The 18,562-nt window shown below is 39.9% G+C and overlaps 1 protein-coding gene across 1 annotated transcript in view; it reads right to left on the reverse strand.

The window, feature by feature from the left end:
* Positions 1-18,562, reverse strand: part of PITPNC1 (phosphatidylinositol transfer protein, cytoplasmic 1) — a 77,970-nt gene that overhangs the window by 2,069 nt on the left and 57,339 nt on the right. Inside the window, exons 6-9 of the mRNA XM_010002789.1 lie at positions 15,619-15,714; positions 6,232-6,387; positions 5,466-5,529; positions 1,257-1,375 (exon numbers count right to left, since the gene is read on the reverse strand). Coding sequence (XP_010001091.1) covers positions 1,257-1,375; positions 5,466-5,529; positions 6,232-6,387; positions 15,619-15,714 — 435 coding nt within the window. The remainder of the gene's footprint in view (positions 1-1,256; positions 1,376-5,465; positions 5,530-6,231; positions 6,388-15,618; positions 15,715-18,562) is intronic.

Genomic DNA, 18,562 nt, shown 5'->3' on the forward strand with positions numbered 1-18,562 from the left:
ACAACATGAAACAAAAGTTGCCTTGGATAAATGAAAGTGAAAGAGGACAGGAAGACTTCTCCGTTTTTGTCTGTTGAAGTGAAGACTGATGAAAGCCTGGCTAAGTGGCAGCCTCCAGGACTGCTCACTTTAAATTCACACATTAAAAACTTACTGTCCCTTCAGTTGACTTGGCTTTTTAGCTTTCACTTTAAATTCACTTCTGTTCTGATACACACTCAAGTAAAACAAGTCCTTGCTCTGAGCTAAGATGGCTCAGACTGTCTTTTCTTTTTTTGTCTTCTTTCTTTTCTTCATTAATTACAGGTTCTGTGCTGAGCTCAATGGCAGTTCTGTCTCATGGGAAATGTGGATGGCTGCCTTCATTCCAAGCCAAATCCTGAAATGCAGAGCCACACTCGGAACTGATTCTCAATTTACTGCTCAGCAAAGGAGTAGCCTTGATGCCAACAGAGCTACAGCATCACAAACACAAGAATCCCCTTCCTGCTTATTACTTAGACAACATCACTTCAGACTGGTGACAATTTTCACTGACTGGATTTTCCAGTGCAGTTAGGAGAAATAAAGTAATAAGAACATTTCAAAAGCAAATTTAACTGCATCTTTTCTATTTGCAGAGAGTAATAACTTCTAATTTTAGGCCTCTAATTGAGGTGCCTAAATTAGGAACTTAGATACTTTCTGAAGTTTCAGAATCTGAACCAAAGAACTTACACAGAAAGCTGCTCCACAAACTGCTGTTCTACATGTCTGAAAATACTTCTCACCTTGTTGGTAGCTACTCAATGACAACATTAAAATTAGTTTGAAAAGACTGATAATTCATTAGCTTTTTTCTTCTTTTCCCTGGTGCAGCAAACAATTGTAACAGTCCCATAGAAATTTTCCACTCCCTGTGTTTCTGGCCTTTTGACTGAAGCACTCTGAATTCTTGCATTTTTTAACTATTCAAACAATAGAAAGTAAAACTCATATTTAATTTCCTCTTCTGCATCCAACTGAAATTTGAGAATTGTTTTTCTGGCAGACAAGGAGCTGTATATGAGCCCAACCCCACCCTTTCTTGTATCAGTGGCATTTCACAGTGCACACGAAAGGCAGGACTCCACTTCATGGAGAAAGATTCTGTTCCTACTGAAGCAAAACTTCCCCAAAATTCCACTGACTGGTCAGCAAGATCAGTTGATTTCTCTTCTCTGATCTGTGCAGGTATATTAGCTGAGGATGGGCAATATGTTTTAAAATTGACATACACTTGCTTTGGCATGGCTCTCTATTTCATCCACAGTAGATGAATGTTGGTTGCAAACTTTAATGTTGGTTTTTTCATGCATATTTTTCTCGTATTCTCGAACATCATCCATAGTCATATCTGTAAAAAGTTCAAAATTGTTGGCATTTTCCATTGATTCAGTGCAAACTTAAGATGTATTTATTTATTTTTTTAAGGAAAAGGTTTTTCAGCAGAAGCCAAAAAAGGATTTTAAAAAAAGGCATGGAGCAACTAGCTTTATGAAAATTGAGTCATAAAGGTAGTTATATCAGCAAAGGAAGGTGTGAGAAGGTTGAGTCAAAGGGAGTCAGAGAACAGAAAGGAGTGGAAATTGTTTAGGAGTACCTGAGTAACATAAGATAGGCAAAAGTGTTGAAGTGCAGGCCTTGGCAAAGGCCAAGATCTTCTAAAAAGATTTTAGAAGATCCCTTGGAATAAAGGATAGATACAGAAATATTATGAATAGTTACTTACCTTTCCAGGCACTTTCAAAAATATTTTATGTTATCTTTGCATAGTACATGTCTTAACCAGCAAATATTCTTACTGTTAGAGCACACATCACCTTAGCTTCCAGAAACTAACACTCCATTGTACTGGTGAGTGAGTTAATAGTGAATATGCTAACAGTTTTGTAGCCTCAGGCAGTTCAATGAGTTATAAGAATTAGAAATATTCTACATATCAGGCTGATGCCACTGGCAGGATCATTTCTCATGGTCTAGCCATGCCTCACGTTGTTAAACTCGTGCCCAATCTGTTAGGTGCTTGCTGTGTGACTCCAAGCAGGGATGACAGATTTTAAAAAGATCTGCCATACACCCAACTTCCAGAAAAAAACATTGAGAGCCCAATGAATGGCCTTGTGACTGTGCTGTTCCATCACCACACTTTCAATACAGATATCTGCTTGAGAATAAGAGACCCTGGAGGCTGTCAGAATTTGGTCTGTTTTTTACAACAGTTTGGTAACTTCAGAGTTTCATGAAAACAGCCAATCCACTTTTTTACTCCCCAAACGGAAACAGCATTTTAGTAGCTTGGTACACTTGGAAATGTGTACCCCTCTTGGAAATGTACCCTGAGCTTTTGTTCTTGAGGCTGCATTTTTCCTTAGGTTACTGTGTGCCACTTGGATTTGTGAATTCTTGTATCACACCACTCCTTGTTATGTGATGTGAGGCTCTTGCTGCATTTTATGAGAGATCTTTTAAGGAATGATACAACTTTGGCTGTTACATCAGTAGCAGAATGTAAGACTTCATCAGCAAAAAAGAAATACAGTCTACAATTTTGCTCCAAAGGGAGCATGGAACACCACTAACTCTTTCTGCTGTTATCTGGAATGACAAGCAAGCCCATAAGCCATGTCAGTAACATGCTAAGGATGCACTTTGCCAAGCAGAGAACGTGCTCTTTGTTAGTAAGTCACACTGGGAAAGTAGATTTTCTTAACAACAAAGCTAAATCCAGTTTAGTAAATGTAATGACAAGACACATTCATACTTACAGTACCAGCAATCAGTCAGTAATATCCATAAAATAACATGCTGTTTAATAATTGATTTATTAGACTGATTAGTTGATTCAGTTTAGCTGACTAACATCCTCTCCAAGTCTTTCTCAACCTTTTGGTTTAAAATATGCTTATGGACACACTGGAGGCACACGGACGCTTTAAAATGATGTTTGAAAGACTCTCCCTACACACATAAACATGACAAGAGCAGTTCCAGAGAATTTTTACAGATCATGTGTATTAAACTGAACTGGATGTAAACAAATTAGATCTCACTCATTCTGGGCAATAAAAGATTTGGTATCTAGTCAGCAAGTCTCACCAACTGTTCTACTTCAGAACGATGCAGTGTGTAAGGGCTGCAGACAGCACAGAGAGTTACCTAAACTGACATTCTGCACTTTCTTTTTTCTTTCATAAATCTGCTATAAATCTTGTTATATATTTAGCTTTTATTCATGTCTCTTTCAGTAAGCCCACACTGTTCAGGTTTTGTCCCTAGCCTGACTATTAAGTACTTAGAAGTACGCTGTATTATTTTGTAAAAAAGATTCACTGTGACAGCCAAAACCTACAGGATAACTGGGTATCCCAGTATTTCATTGGTGGAGAATGTGTTTTTGACAGGGTGCATTCAGAGTTAGGATGGGAAAATCTGTGGTTACATGTTTTTGGGCTAAACCTATTCCATATGTTGAACTTCCTGATTACTCACTTGTCAGTATCAGCAACTCCACTCAAGTGCAGATGACTTTGCTTCCCAGAAACATTTATATGTCTTGTTTTAATAGATACTTTGGGCAGATCTGGGGAAAACTTGTGGGTTGAATTTTGACATGAAGTCAGGCTTCTTTATTTACAGTCACCAGGTTCCCTGACTTTGTACAGGGAAAATAACAGATCACTGTATTTTACAGGAAAAATAATAATAAAAGAAAATCTCTTAAGAACTTTTTCTAACTGGATACAAAATTCTTGTCTTAGTGCATGGCTATCCCAAAATAGAAGGTATCTGAGTAGCTTTCAGGATTTTTGTGATCACAATAGCACAAGATTTTAACAAACTATTAAGTGTATAAGAACATTTTGATTTCAAAAATATTTTTTTCTTTATTTTCAAAAAATCAGCAGAATTAATTAATTAATTAAATTAATTGTTGTTAAATTCCAGCACAGAATTGTGCAGGTTTCTGCAGTCACTGCAGGTGTGTGTGTTTGCACCAGTTGGGCTAATGGGCTATTCCTAAGCAATGCAGAATGTTTGAGTTGTGATGAAAGACAGGTGTCATTCTTATCTGTGAAACGCCTAAAATGGTGTTCCTAAACATTCTAAATCTAATCTCAAATTCCTACTGTATATTACAGAAATGTCTTGGAAACTGCTCTACAGGTATCTATGGTTATGGATTCATCTTACTGAAAATACATGTGAACAGCACACACCCTGTGAGCTTATTTGATAAAATGTCATTGGCTGTTTTGATATTCAGATTACTCTGTACCATTCCAAGTGCCCGTTCCTACAGCTGCTCCATGGATTCAGAACACTTTTTGCATGCAGCTGCTGTTGAATCAGACCCAGTAGGTTTTACATTTCTATCAATTTTTCAGAAAGAAGGTTAGAGCTCCAGCTTTTCTTTACTGCAATCTCTATCAATAGTTTAAAACTTTTCTAAAAGTTTGGAATTGTGTTGGATCAGAGTTTGCAGTATGGAAATGACTGCATGTTAATGCAGTCTTAATCCCAGAATGTTTGGGCTTGGAAGGGACCTCTGGAGATCATCTAGTCCAACCCTCTGCTACAGCAGGATCCCTTAGAGCAGATCCCACAGGAACACGCCCAGGTTTGGAATGTCTCTAGAGATGGAGATTCCACAACTTCCCTGGGCAGCCTGTCCCAGTTCTCTGGTACCCTCAGAGTAAAGAAGTATTATATTTAGGTTAAATCTGCTATGTACCAGTTTGTGACCATTGCCCCTTGTCCTGTCATGGGACACCCCTGAGCAGAATCTGGCCTCATCCTCCTGACACCCCCTGCAGATATTGATGAGATGCCCCCTCAGCCTCCTTTTCCCCAGGGTGAACAGCCCCAGCTCTCCCAGCCTTTCCTCACAGATGCTCCAGTCCCTTGCTCACCTCAGTGGCTGGACTCTCTCCAGTAGTTCCTTGTCCCTCTTGAACTGAGGAGCCAGAACTGCACACAGTGCTCCAGGTGAGGCCTGACCAGGACAGAGTAAAGGGGAAGGAGAACCTCCCTTGACCTGCTGGCCACACTCTTCTTAATGCCTCCCAGGATGCCATGATGAGCAGCTTTATTCAAACCTGTGTGAGGTTCTCCTTATAGATGACATGGCAGGGGCAGCTCTTGGTGAGGGACTGATGCCTCTAGGATGAGATGTATGGGATGTCAAGGCTCCCTGCCTGAAACAGCCTGCTCTGAACCTGCTGCCAATCACAGAATGGTTTGGGTGGGAAGAGCCTTTAAAGATCATTTAGATCCAACCGCCCTGTGTGGGCAGGGACACCCACTGAGCTCCCTGTATTCCAGAGATGGAACTGTGTTCAGTTTTTCATGAGCAACCTACAGTGGGACGTGATGGGCCAGGAGAGCAAAGGACAACCTGTTGTTCCTTAGCCCTTGCCAAGGGGCAGAGTGTGGAGCTCACTCACCGTACCACTCATCCACCCAGGCGAAGGCCTGACGGTGCCCGATCAGCAGGATGTCTCTCACCACCTGCAAAGCAAGGGGAAGGTAAATACCTCTGCAGAAACCAGGCATGTTAGGAAAGTAACACTGCTGTCTTTTGGCAAGGTTTACAGAGAAAAACATCCTGAGGGTTTTGTCTCTAAAAAGATAAGCCCTGGAAAGCCAGATGTGCTGGCTCTGAAGGTGCTGGAGTCCAACTTGCCCCTGAAGGTGGATCTGTTGGTGCTGGGTCACATCACGTGGCTCTGATTGGCACAGGAAGCCACCTGGGAACATGTAGAGACTCTTCAGGCAACAAGAGGTTCTGGAACTCTTTGTTTGTTAGTTTTTTAAACATGTGGGAAGTCAATAGTCTGAAAATATTAACATTTGGCTGTTATGCCATTAATGAAGGTCTTAGCAGATTGATTGGAAAAGGAGTAAGAAATTCTGCACATCATTGCTGCACGTTCAGTTTCATGTGTACTCAGAAATACTTTAGGTCATATATTTATCACAGTATTGAAAATGTTATTGCTAGTTTAGACCTGAGCAGCTCCAGGCTTTGGGAAGTTTATATCCAGATATAAACTCTTTGGCTCTGCTCCAGATCTCTCAGACCTTGAGAGGTCTGAAAGCAGATTTGTGTGAGCTCCCTATCTTCTACACAGTCACAGTTACATTCCTGTGCAGGGTAGTACTCAAGTTCTGCTTATGTGAAGGATAAGAAACAGCTCCTGTTTCACTGACCTTATGTACAAATTGCTCTACTCTGGTTTGAAGTCCCCAGACTTCAAATTTCACAGTCACAAGTTTGTAGGAGCACATAATTGGCTGATGAGTCTCTCTCCAGCCTTCTTTTAATTGGCCTCTCCCAGTCTTCTGTGACTTGAAATATTTAGGATCCTGCAAAACAAAGAAAACATGCTGAGAAATGCAGGAGAGGAAGTCCTGTTTGTCAGTCTGCTAAAGTAAATGTTTTGATAAGACATAAAATATGCTAATAAATATTATGAAAAAGTAACATGAAATGGACTTAAATGAGCACCAGGGCATATGAAAATCCATTCCTGACTTTTATCCAACAGCCAGTGAATCAGTGGCGGCATATTCTTGGAGATGCTTTGACAATCCTATCATCTAGGACATTTTCTTCTATAGGAAAATAGGTTATTGCAAGTCATTCCAATACCATGCACTCCAAGCGTTATTTATGGCCTCTGGAAAAACAAAAAAAGTTGCTTCTTCAGAGCTTGCTTTTCCACTTCTCCCTCACTGTGACTTAGCAGTACTTTCTACCCATGCCTGTCTTCCTGGAATCATGTCCAATTTGAGTCTTGACACCTCAACACTGATGTGACCCTGCCAATGCCATTTTCAATGCTAAGTGCACTAGTATCTCCAGCTGGGCACCTAAGTATGAAATTTCTGCAATTTAGCCATCTCAGGCTCCACCTGAGTCATGGCATCTGTGAGTAAAACACTCATTTCAACTCTATCTCTCTTTTGAGAACTGGCAAATCAAATAAATTGGTGCTGAAATTACATCAGCAAGACCAAAAAACAATAAGGAATTTAGTTAATCTCCAAAGTTTCCTTTCATCTGTACAAGATATGGTTTATCTATCAAAGTGTTATTTTTCCATATTGGTATAATTCCAGTTCATTTTGTGTCCAATCCTGCTAATTACATCTTGTAAATAGAAATACTTTACAGTTAAGCATTGACTTTCAAAACTTGAAGATAATGTAGTTTCAGTAAATTCATAGCGGAGCTTCTAAAATCTTTCTTCAAGAATAACCAGCAGTGCTGCTCTGTGTGGCTCTCCCCACAGGTAAGATATGGGAAGATCTTTTCAATCCATCCTTTGGCATAAGAGCAGTTAAACATGGATTTAAGTAGGTGCTTAAATTATGTGCTAAATGGAAGACAATCAGGAGAAAAAACTAACAAATTGCTAAGACTACTCTGATCTTAATTGCCTTTCATTCAGTGTGAGATTATATATCATTCAGCATTTCTTTTTTCTAATGTTTAGTTATCTCCTGACTTTGCTTCTGATTTTATCTGTAAGCTGAAGCTCTGTCATTACAGCTTCTTTACAAAGCTCTAATGAGGTGATACTCTTCCTTCTTCCTTCTCTGTGAAAGTCATTGCTTTTATTGCTGACACACAGTTTTCTAAATAGAAGCTTAAAGCTCACAGTATAATAAGGCTTCAATGTTAAATCACCATAAAAAAACAAGTCAGTGTCATCATATATCAGTTGTGTGTCACAACTCAGAGTCATGTGCTCTTGCCCATCTTCTCACTTGCATAAAGCTTGACCTCAGATTGATCTAGGTATTTTTTGGTTGAAAGAGTTGTTTTAGAACTGATTATTCTCTGGAGCAATCAATATATTAATTTAAAAAAAATTAAAAATTAAGAGAGATGAACATAATATTTGGAAGGGAAAAAAGGAAAATCATAGGAAAATAGTTTAATGTAAAGAAGGGTTTGTTGTTTCTAACATGTGATGGAGCCACTGTCTTGATGAAGCATTTCAGATACACACTCTAATAATACTGAGTGTTATGCAGAGATACTTTATATCCTTCCAGCAATAACCAGACCCATAATGGAATAACTTCAATGCATTCCAAAGGGATTTAATGTAATGAATTTGAATCAGTATCAAGTATTCAGAATTTATAAATAAAAATGAAACAATGAGCAGCAAACCTGCATGGCTGCTCAGTCATGCATGTCTCTCGTTCAAGCTGCCAGAGCCCCCTGGATGCTGTGAAAGCAGTGCTTGGCTTTCTGTTGGTTTGGTTTTGTGAAGTTAATCCAGCAGACAAGGGGACTCACAGTGGAAATAATTCTTAAACTGGTGGCCCACAAATAATCCACCTACTGCAGTTCATCCCTGACATCACTCCTAGTTGCAAATTCCTCTCACAGCTCCCAGAGATGGCACCTTTGCTTCCCTTCATCGTGCCCATTCCTCCTGAAGGACATGATGTCTGGCCACAAATTGGCAGGACAGTTTCAAGCAAAGAGCCAGGCAATGATGGACAGTTTGGGCAACTGATCTTTAATAGCTTTTATGGAAATTCCTGCCTTTCTGAGAACATTAATGGATTGACACTATAAAAGTGTAGGCTGATGAATGGAAGGCAGGGAAGGGGAAGAATTGAGAGGAACACATTTCCAGAGTGCTGTCTGAAAGATCAAGATGTTAAAGACTTTAGTGCCCGCTTCCTCAGGGGAGCTCAAGCTCAGAGGCTGAGGATGGGATGTAAGATGCACAGCAGCACTGAGCCAGGTGAACTTGAGAGCTTAAGCTCTGGGCTCTCAGCTCCAAGGGCACAAGGACTGTCTAGCAGTGAGTGGTCACCTGCAGGACAACCAACAGCACTGGTGTCCTGGTTTGAGCCAGGATGAAGCCAATTTTCCTCAAACCAGGACAACTGGGCTGCTTACCCAGGTGCTAAAAAATGAGGTGTATAAAAATGTCTTGAACTATTTTTTAAATAAACAAATTCTGGCTCAGCAATTGCTTATCCTATGGCTCATGGAAACAAGTATTTAGGGGAAGAATCTTTATATTTATCTGTATATTTTCCATTTATTTACCCCTTCCCTAGGCCTCTGATAATGGCCACAGCCACAGAGCACACCACGCCAGGGCCTTTGGTGTGACCAGGACTGCTAATCTTCTGCTCTTCAATGCCTGATACAAAGCTCACTGAAAACAATGAGAACTTTGACATGAAAGCCACAACTAAGAATGACTTTATATGTCTAACTCCTGCCTTCAAACTGTCAGATTAAGATTCACAGCCTGGATTCCTTTCTGCCATTAGGCAAAATTCTAATATAAGAAAGAAGCAGGGATGACAATTCTTCATTAAACAGAAGTAGAAATAATATTAGTACACAGCACTGCTTTTCCTCCTGACTTTCATGCTGCAGTTCACTGGTGGGGTTAGTCAGACAGAACAAATTAGACTCATGTGCCAGGCTCACATCTCCATGGGTCCCAGAAGGAGGTGCTGAGCACCTGCCTGCACTGGATCATGGCTGTTCTTTACTCTTCCAGTGAAAGGTTTGTCCATTTGCAAAACATACCACAGGCACTGGGCTAGAGAAAAGCAGCACACTTTCTAGGCAAGAACTGTGGCACATAGGAGTTAGAAACACCTCTGTGGCTGGGACCTGGGCAAGCTGATCTTTTGTCTGACCCCATTTTTATGTTATTATTTAATATAATAATTTTGTGAGTGTCTCATTTTTGCTTTTAGCCACCTATGCCTTACTTCCTAGAGAAGCCCTCATCCAATGAACACTGCATCTAGTTATTGTTTCCTCCTTAATTTATCTACTGGCAAAATCCTCAGTCTGTTTTAGATGTAATGGCACAGCTAAAATCTTTTTGTTTAAATAACCTTCTCGTCCTTTTATCAAGCACAATTTATTAGGAAAGCCCATCTGTCAAATCCTTTTGCTTCAGAGGCACAAAACCTACTCTGTATTTGCAATGCATTATTGCCAGGTGCAGAGTGATTTAAAAATAGCTCTTCTGCTAACGTAGCAGAAACATCATTACCCAGGAGCTGGGCTTATTTGAGAATGAAATGTAAAATAACAATAAAACAGAAGAAAAGCCCCAGTGTGATGGATATGGTTTAAATCTAGCACTCTCCAAGTGTTTCTTACTTAGGCTGTCTGGCAGTTCCCAGCTCAACACACTGTTACAGATTCCATTATTAAACATTTAGCATTTATTTACTTAACCTTCCTCATGGACTGCAGATGTCACAGGCATCACAGGTGGAATTGTCACCTCCCTTCCAGGAGGCAAACACCAACTTGCTGACAGTGTGGCACTGCCTTGTTGCAATGCATTTCAGATTTAACTCTGAAATGTTATTTTTTCCTGAAATACACCCATTGTTTACTGGAAACTTCCAAATCCAAGTGGACATGCTTTCCCTTAGCTTTGCCATGGCATCAGGCATGATCTGAAGATCTGATACTGTTCTACAGCTGGCAACTCCTCCTTTGTCTGTATGTTGGAAGCCTGCAGGGAACATCTTACTAACCTTGTCACTGGTCTGTCTCAAAAATTCCTTGCTGGTTGTATGGTCATTTTAGCATGGAAAAAGCTCCCCAAGCTGAGTATGTTCTGCAGAGCTGAACATGCACTGTGCCTATGCCATGCCTCCTCTTCCTTTCCTTTCCTTTCCTTTCCTTTCCTTTCCTTTCCTTTCCTTTCCTTTCCTTTCCTTTCCTTTCCTTTCCTTTCCTTTCCTTTCCTTCCCTTTCCTTTCCTTTCCTTTCCTTTCCTTTCCTTTCCTTTCCTTTCCTTTCCTTTCCTTTCCTTTCCTTTCCTTTCCTTTCCTTTCCTTTCCTTTCCTTTCCTTTCCTTTCCTTTCCTTTCCTTTCCTTTCTTCCCTTCCCTTCCCTTCCCTTCCCTTCCCTTCCCTTCCCTTCCTTCCCTCCTTCCCTCCCTCCTTCCCTCCTTCCTTTCCTTCCCTTCCTATGCATAGGTTTCTTTTTTCAGACCCCTCTTGCAGTGTATCCCACCGTTGTGCTTATGAAGTGCAGTCCATTTTTTTTCCCCTTTAAGTTGAAGACCATTACATTTGATCTTGAATTTCAGAACCAATCCTTCATGGTTTTAGTACATGTGATCTGGCATTTTCCCATCAGCTGTAGTTGCTGGGTTTTGGATTTCAGCCTATATAGCTTGGGCTCTGAAAAGATCTGTTGATGTCAAGATGCTATTAGAGTTACGTACAGTCATTTTTTAAAGACATTATTTTTCTCTTTTTGGATTTTCCACTGAAATGCATTTTCTGGAAGAGCCAGCTAAGTACTTTGGAATTATAAATATTTGGAGAGTTCTGAGGTGCTAAAATATGATAATCCAGCCAGCCTTTATCTAAACTCACAACTGAAGTTGGTGAGGAAAACAGAATTTGCATTTTTTTCTGCAATGGCCTGTCCTGAAGCGCCTGCTGACACGTTGCACACACTCACGTGGGGGCTGAGGCAGCTGAATTAATTCAACCACCATAATTTTCTGTCTCTGTAATGGGATAGAGGTTTTGTTATTCTGAAAGCACATGGACAGTAGTGAGCTGGACCTATTACAGTGCAGCTGGGGTAAAGTCCAAAAAGACAGCAACTGAAGAGCCCTGCAGCAGCTGCCTGAAATCATTCCTAGTGGAGGGAACTTACAAAGTTGATTCCATTTGTCCAACTCTCAGCTGCTTTGTTATAAACAGGAAATGAAACACTGTTAATTTTGAGAACTTGAATATGGTGGCAGAGAACATTTTGCTCAGTAGCTCACATCTACAGTAAAGGTTTCATGTTAGTGAATGATTCACTTGAGGCCCTAACTCTTCAGCATAGCTCAGATTTGTTCTTTTCTATAATTCAGACAAATATATATGTCTATATGGGGAATACATGTTGGCTGGTGATACATATTCATTGGGGGTGAAGTCACAAGGAAATGATTTTCCAAAATGTACAGCTACTCTTACCTGTAGGCTTGTACATTCTTCATACAGAAATATAAAATTCTGTATTCAATGCAATATGTATGTTCAGATTTGGAAACATATGTGGCTCCTCACAGCAAAACAGGCAAACCTGGTAGCTTGGATCTAGATTCAAGCTTTCTCTATTTGGCACCTCTCATTTCAGCTTCTTAAAAGTTTAAGGATTTTTAGGGCTCTGCTTGTAAAAAAGAAAAAAGCTGTATTTAAGATGTGGCAGCACTCTTGTGGCTACTTCACAATGCAGCCTGTGGATGGTCATTAAGCTAAAATTAAGTCACCTGCTCGGGCAGAGTCACTGCAGCTACACCCCCCAGGCCCCTGCAAGGGCAACTCTCTTGACTGCAGAAATCAGTGAACCTCTGTGGAAGAGAGAGCTGGACCCTGTCTATGTCCCTGTAATAACTAAAATGTCTTCTGAGTCACTGTTTACTTGGTGATTTAAGTCCTTCTGTGCATGCACTCAGAGATAAGCCCTCCATTCTTAAGGGAATTCAAATAATTTGGACGAGTCTGGTCATGAGAACGCTCGGTGCTATTGGCAGAGGTTCCATGAAAGTGTTCCTCAGTGATACACCAACTCTCCTGAGGCCTCCAGATAACTGCATTTTTTATGCTTCAATTTTAGTTAATATACAGGAGAAGGGAAAAAGCAGATATGTACGAAGTTGAACTCAATCATCTTCCCTTCAACTGTCATGACACTTCCATGGAACACTCTTCCTCCTCACCAGGAAAGTCAAAATGAGGTATGCAATTCAAATGGAATATTATACATACAAAGATGCTTCACACATTTTGTCTCTTTATGTATGAATCATCATTATTATGTAAGTTATAATAGAAGGGAGAATACAGATATTTTTATAAGATTCATGTCAGTGCCATTGGAAAATAGTTTTTTAGATCACAGGTGGTGGGAAGCAGAGAATGGTTGTTTCACTTGTTGGTACTGAGTCTGATGCTCCAGGTCCCTTGGGTATCTCCCGAACCCTCCTGTGGTAACTGCAGCTTTATTACCTCACTTGATAATAGTGTGTTACACACACAACCGTATCTTTGGTGTAAAGAAATGGGAAAAACAGCACTAAAGCTGCTGTGGCTCCTTCTGTTCCAATCAATGAGTTATTTCACGCACTGACTCAAAGAAAGGTCAAATTGTAGAAAGGAGCTTTTCATACAGAGGACTCTGAAACACTTATGATATCGACCCAACCAGCTTATGAAGGATAACTGAACACTTTCAGACTAAAAATCACAAACACTCACTTAATAGCAACTATGTTTTTAGTGCTGTCTGCTCACATCAGGACCCACCCTCTCCAAGCAGGCTCATGAGCACTAACAAAGAGCAAGCAGTCCAAGCAGTGTGGGAACAGCTTGAATGACTGGAGATACTTGTCCAATATACAGTACAGCTAAGTAACGAGAACTTCAGTTAAAAACTTGAAGCATGTTTTAATTGAGGAGGCATGCATGCTGGTCAGGATAGAAAATAAATATAAAGCTCATTTCTAGAAGGCACTAAGTATGCTGACCCTGACACAGGACTTGCTTAATTTTCAGCATGTGAAAGATCCATTGAAACGCAGAGATTATAAACATGCCTGAAGTTCAAATCATTCTCATTGGTCTTTCTGGATTGAAGTCAGCACAGTTATCCCGTGGGACCTAATTCTTCAATCCTGAGGATTGTACTTCACTTCTAATCTTTAAATTTCGTATGAATTCAGATTAAATGATCTAAAAGCAGACAAATTGCTGTTAATAGTGTAAGTCAAATACCCTTCAAAAGCTTAATGTTTTTTGTTACCTCTGAAACTGTTATTTGGAAGACACAGAGCATTTCTCACTTACATGGAGTCACTTTTTTGTGCTGTTCTGATTGAAAACAGATGGAAATCACACTTACAAACATTAAAATTCTTTTTATAGTCTCTAAATTATATAAGAGGCCTCATCAGAAATGGGAATTTGGCTTCACATTCATCCCATGGTAGCATAAAACCCCTCTATTTTGTAAACTTCGGTACGTACTGAATTAAACTGTTATTAATTGAGTATCAATCACAAGACATGCACAGTTAAATGCAAAGGTGTTCTTACTGCTTTGCAGGAATTCTGAAACAGAATTTGGTAGGCAACATACAAATCATCCATCAGTACAGAAAAAACAACAGATGCTAGGCTATTTTTGTTGTTTAACCCCATACAAAATTCCATTTTGCTCAGAATCAGGTCTCTTAGATTTGTCTTTGAAACAACAACTGAAAGACTCTGAAACACTTTTCTCACATACCGTGAGTTTATTTTTTTCTCTATCATCAGATTATTCATATGGAAATTATACTTAAAAATTGGCTATTAAAAATAGGAAGCAAAGCTGAAAAGCTTGATGTTAAAGCTTCATGTTTGCAATCTCTGGAAATACACACACTGAGATGAAGCATCTTACATGACTCCTTTGAAACACAGTCACATACTGACCTGTCCAATAGCAGCAGTCGTTCCTAAATGGAACCAGAAGACCGTGGACTTCAAATAAGATGATGGGACCAATAAGCTGGTTTATGAGGTGTTATATAATTTTTGGTACATAACAGATGGGTTTCATAATGTAAGGAAACTAATAAAATTACTTTGCGTTCTCCTGTAGACCCAATTTTGGTTTATGACCCATACATAACATTTGAAATAGGATCTATAAATGGAAGATAACAAGTACCTGATTTTTTTAGTCAGAAAATCATATCTCCTCTGATACAGAAATATATGCATTGGCAAGCCTTCATTTTCTATCCTAAAAATGATTATGTGGTCTCGTTTTGTGTAGTCAAACAGCCTGCCATACTTATTGGAGGCTATGAATATATACTTGGCTCCAGAGGCAAATCATATCTCCAAAATTAAATGCAAGCATGGATCTGATCATTCCTCTCTAGTTCCTTCTCTTGAAACATCATTTTTCAAGTCTGAGGTTAAAGCTCATCTTCATTTGCACAGTGGCTGCTGATGTCAGAGCAGTAACTGCACTGACCCATTAGAAACACGCTCCTCAGAGATGTGCCCCATCAAATATGCACGGGAGCAATTTTCAAGGGAATTTTCAGAGAGTGACTGTGCCTGCTGCCATTGATGCTTTGTGGCAGATGTACTGCAGCGTGCAATATGCTTCTTGGTCTTGTGCCATGGCTGCCCCTGAGCAACTGTGCATCAACCCTTTTCTCCCAGCAGCAGATCTGTCCTTTGCTGAGACACTTTGCAGGGCTTATTAGCCAGGCAGGGATGCAAATAAGGACACCAGAAATGTTTGAAGCTACTCAGATCTGCAAACAGTTAACTAAGCTTCGTGACTCAGAGAAAAGTCCTTTTCTACTTTGAATGAACTCAGCTGAATACCAAAGGTCTGGAACAGAATCTGTTCTGATACGGGTACGAAAGGATCTGCAAAAGAAAGTGTCAGGCAACCTAGACAGAGAGGCTGCTGTCTGCTCCCCCTCTAATCAAAAGCATTTAAATACTACTGATGTCACATAAAAATTCCCCTCTTCACCAGCTCCCAGTGGTTCTGGCTCTCACCTCTGACTCTTTGTAATAGCGCTCGGGGATCTCGTCGCTGGCGATGTCGATGAAGCAGACTTCTCGCTCCAGGTCCTTCGCTTCCTTGTCAAAAATCTGCAAGAGTTAAGGAAAGTGAACACTGTAACAGAACAGCACCCTTACGAAATCCACCTGGAGTAACAGCTACAAGGCATTTGCACTGACTGGTATAATATATTTTCGGCTTCTGCCCGAACAGCTCCTGCTGTAAGATACCAAAGTTTTTGCAATCACATCCTGCAGCCCCTGCAGACATGGAAGGGGAGAAAATGCTGTTCTCAAGGTCAAGGCCAGGTCTTCCTGAGCAACATTAACAACAGTTTGAATGAATGACACCACAGGCTTTTTGGGGAGTAATCCACTATGTCAGGTGAAGAAGGCAGTTAAATGTGAACACGTGTTCAACACTTCCTGCTCACACTGCTCATCCTCCTTGTGCTTTTTGGAACGGAGACTTTGGCCACAATAAAGTCAACAACCAGGATGGGTTTTATTGTGTTCTCTAATCTTTGAACTCGATGCCATCACTGTGTAAAAGCCTGAATTTCTGGACTCTGAATGTTTCTGACCTTTTCACTCTAGGGATGGGTCTGTTGTGTGAACTCATCAGGCTTAAGTTGCTCTTATACTGAGAATCAAAATTTTGGTTGAACTGCCCTCAGTGGAAGCTGGAAACATATTTTGATTTTAGTCCTTTAGGACCTGGTTTTGAACACCAAGTCCTTTGTTCTATGCAAGGCAAAGGATGGTTATATTTTGAAAATGCGACCCATTTGCATCTGCAGCATAGCATGCTTTGTGCCTGTGTCTATAATTTAATTATTCAGGCATCTTACTGACCCATGTGTCTGCAAAAAAATTCTGCTTATGATTCTGGGACTTGGAAATAGGGACTAGTTAAAAGGCTATCATGAATTAGTGCCAGAACATTCAGGAAAGCTGTGCATACACTGTCACGATCAGTAACACGCTAACGATGTGTTTTTTCCTTTGGGGCACAATGTTCTATAGCTAATGTTTCCAGGAAACATAAATATGATTTTATTATTTATTTATTTGAAAATATAAAATAAATGTAGTGAATGCTCTGTTAATTTCATTTCATCCTAGAGGAACAGTTAAAAATACAAAATTCCAGAAACTATTCAGTAACAAGAAAGCTACTTTGTTCTTTCTGAAAGAAATGCAGCTGCCCACGTGAAGTGCTCCAAGGGAGCAATGGGCTGCAAGGGGCAAGTACAGCAGCTGGGAAGAAGAACAGTGCTGGGAAACCACAATCCAAATAAATGAAAAGCTGAAGTTTGACTCTACAATTTCACCTTGTCCTGGTAGTTCACAGAAGTGGAATGAAATAGGCAACACTGAATGTTTACTGAACTGGACATAAAACGTCTGAAACTGCGGAAGAACAGAACAAAGCAAAACCTTAGTCTGTTTTTATTTGTGAACTTGTTTTCCTCCTCCAATCCTTGTTTCATGAAATATTTATGTTGATTATCTGAACAAATTTGAGCTGAAAGGTCCTTCCCCTGTAGTGCTTTTTCTTAGAATTGGGGTACTCTTAAAAACATGTGTTACATTTTATATATACAATATAGGTCACTTTTTATAAGCTTCCTTGCTTGCTTTTTTTCTAAACAAATTTGGGAACATGAACCAATCCCTTGATGAAATCAGTTGAACTATATCTGGAACAAGATGCATTTTACCATAATCTCTGAGCATTAAATAAAATAATGGAGATTTCTCTTAAATGGACATGACTAGGTCATCTGAGGCTCTGACTCAGTATATGGTTTAAGCACAAGCCTAATAACTCCAAGCACATGCACATCTCTGCACATTTGCAGGGACCTAAATGGGAACTATTTTCCAGTATCTTATCTGAAGAAATGTACCTGCCACAGACTTGATCCACATATTGCACCTCTAAGTAATACAATTTTAAATTCTTTTCCTCTTTTTAAAATGCCTTGGTAGAAGTGGGGATGACAGATGCCTTTGCCAGTCTGTCAAAACTAGGAGGAATCTTTCAACCATTTCAACTCTGCCTTATTTGCTGCTTAGGTTTTCTGACCATTCCCTCCATTCCAAGAGTGTGTTGAATGACATTCTCACTTCCCTTTGCTGGCAGAAGTTGTTGTTTAATCATTTATGCATCTTCCCTTCCTAAATTGTCCTCACAAGATTTGCAGATAGATACTTAATGATCTCATTCTATCAGCAGTAGAAAACAAGAATCATTAGAGAGCAAGACCAATTACTTTCTTAGCTCGAATTCTCTCATTGTCTTTCCTAGCCACATAATCTGGGATTGCCTTAAAACCTGCAGGGAGGGTGGGTTTGTTGCATTTGTGATCAAAGAGACTAGAGAAATTGAGAAGTTTTAAAGGAAGAGATTAAAGGCCACAAAAAGAAGCATAAGGCTCCCAATCTGTGCAACTGTATTTGCAAATGTGCAGCAAACGAATGGTGAGAACAATCTGTATCCTTAAGAAGATGATGTAGAAAGGCAGAATATTCAATATTATATTGGAACTGGACAGGCTTTACGTTTGGAAGCCAAGTAATTAATTAAGAATGAAATACACAATCAAACAGGAAACAAAGAGTAACATCCAGCCTGAAGTGTCCTTTTTGCTGTGGGTCTGGGCTTTTTCAGGGGGAGGGGAGGTGTTGTGACAGCTTTTTACAGCAGACAAACACTTCCACTTTCTAAGAGGAATGACAGCTCATCATTACTTAGACTAATTCCCCCACAGAATGACAAAAAGGGAAAGGTTTTAATTGGGTCAGTGGTTTCTTTCGGGGAAAATTTACAAAAAAAACCCTAGCAGATGATTCCAGTACCTCAGGAAATAAAGTGATTTTAAGTGCTGGTGTATTTAAATTTCTTTCCTTTCTTTTCCTTGTGACCTACAGT

This window comes from Chaetura pelagica, unplaced genomic scaffold (assembly GCF_000747805.2).
Source record: "Chaetura pelagica isolate M959 unplaced genomic scaffold, ChaPel_1.0 scaffold47, whole genome shotgun sequence".
Classification (NCBI taxonomy): Eukaryota; Metazoa; Chordata; class Aves; order Apodiformes; family Apodidae; genus Chaetura; species Chaetura pelagica.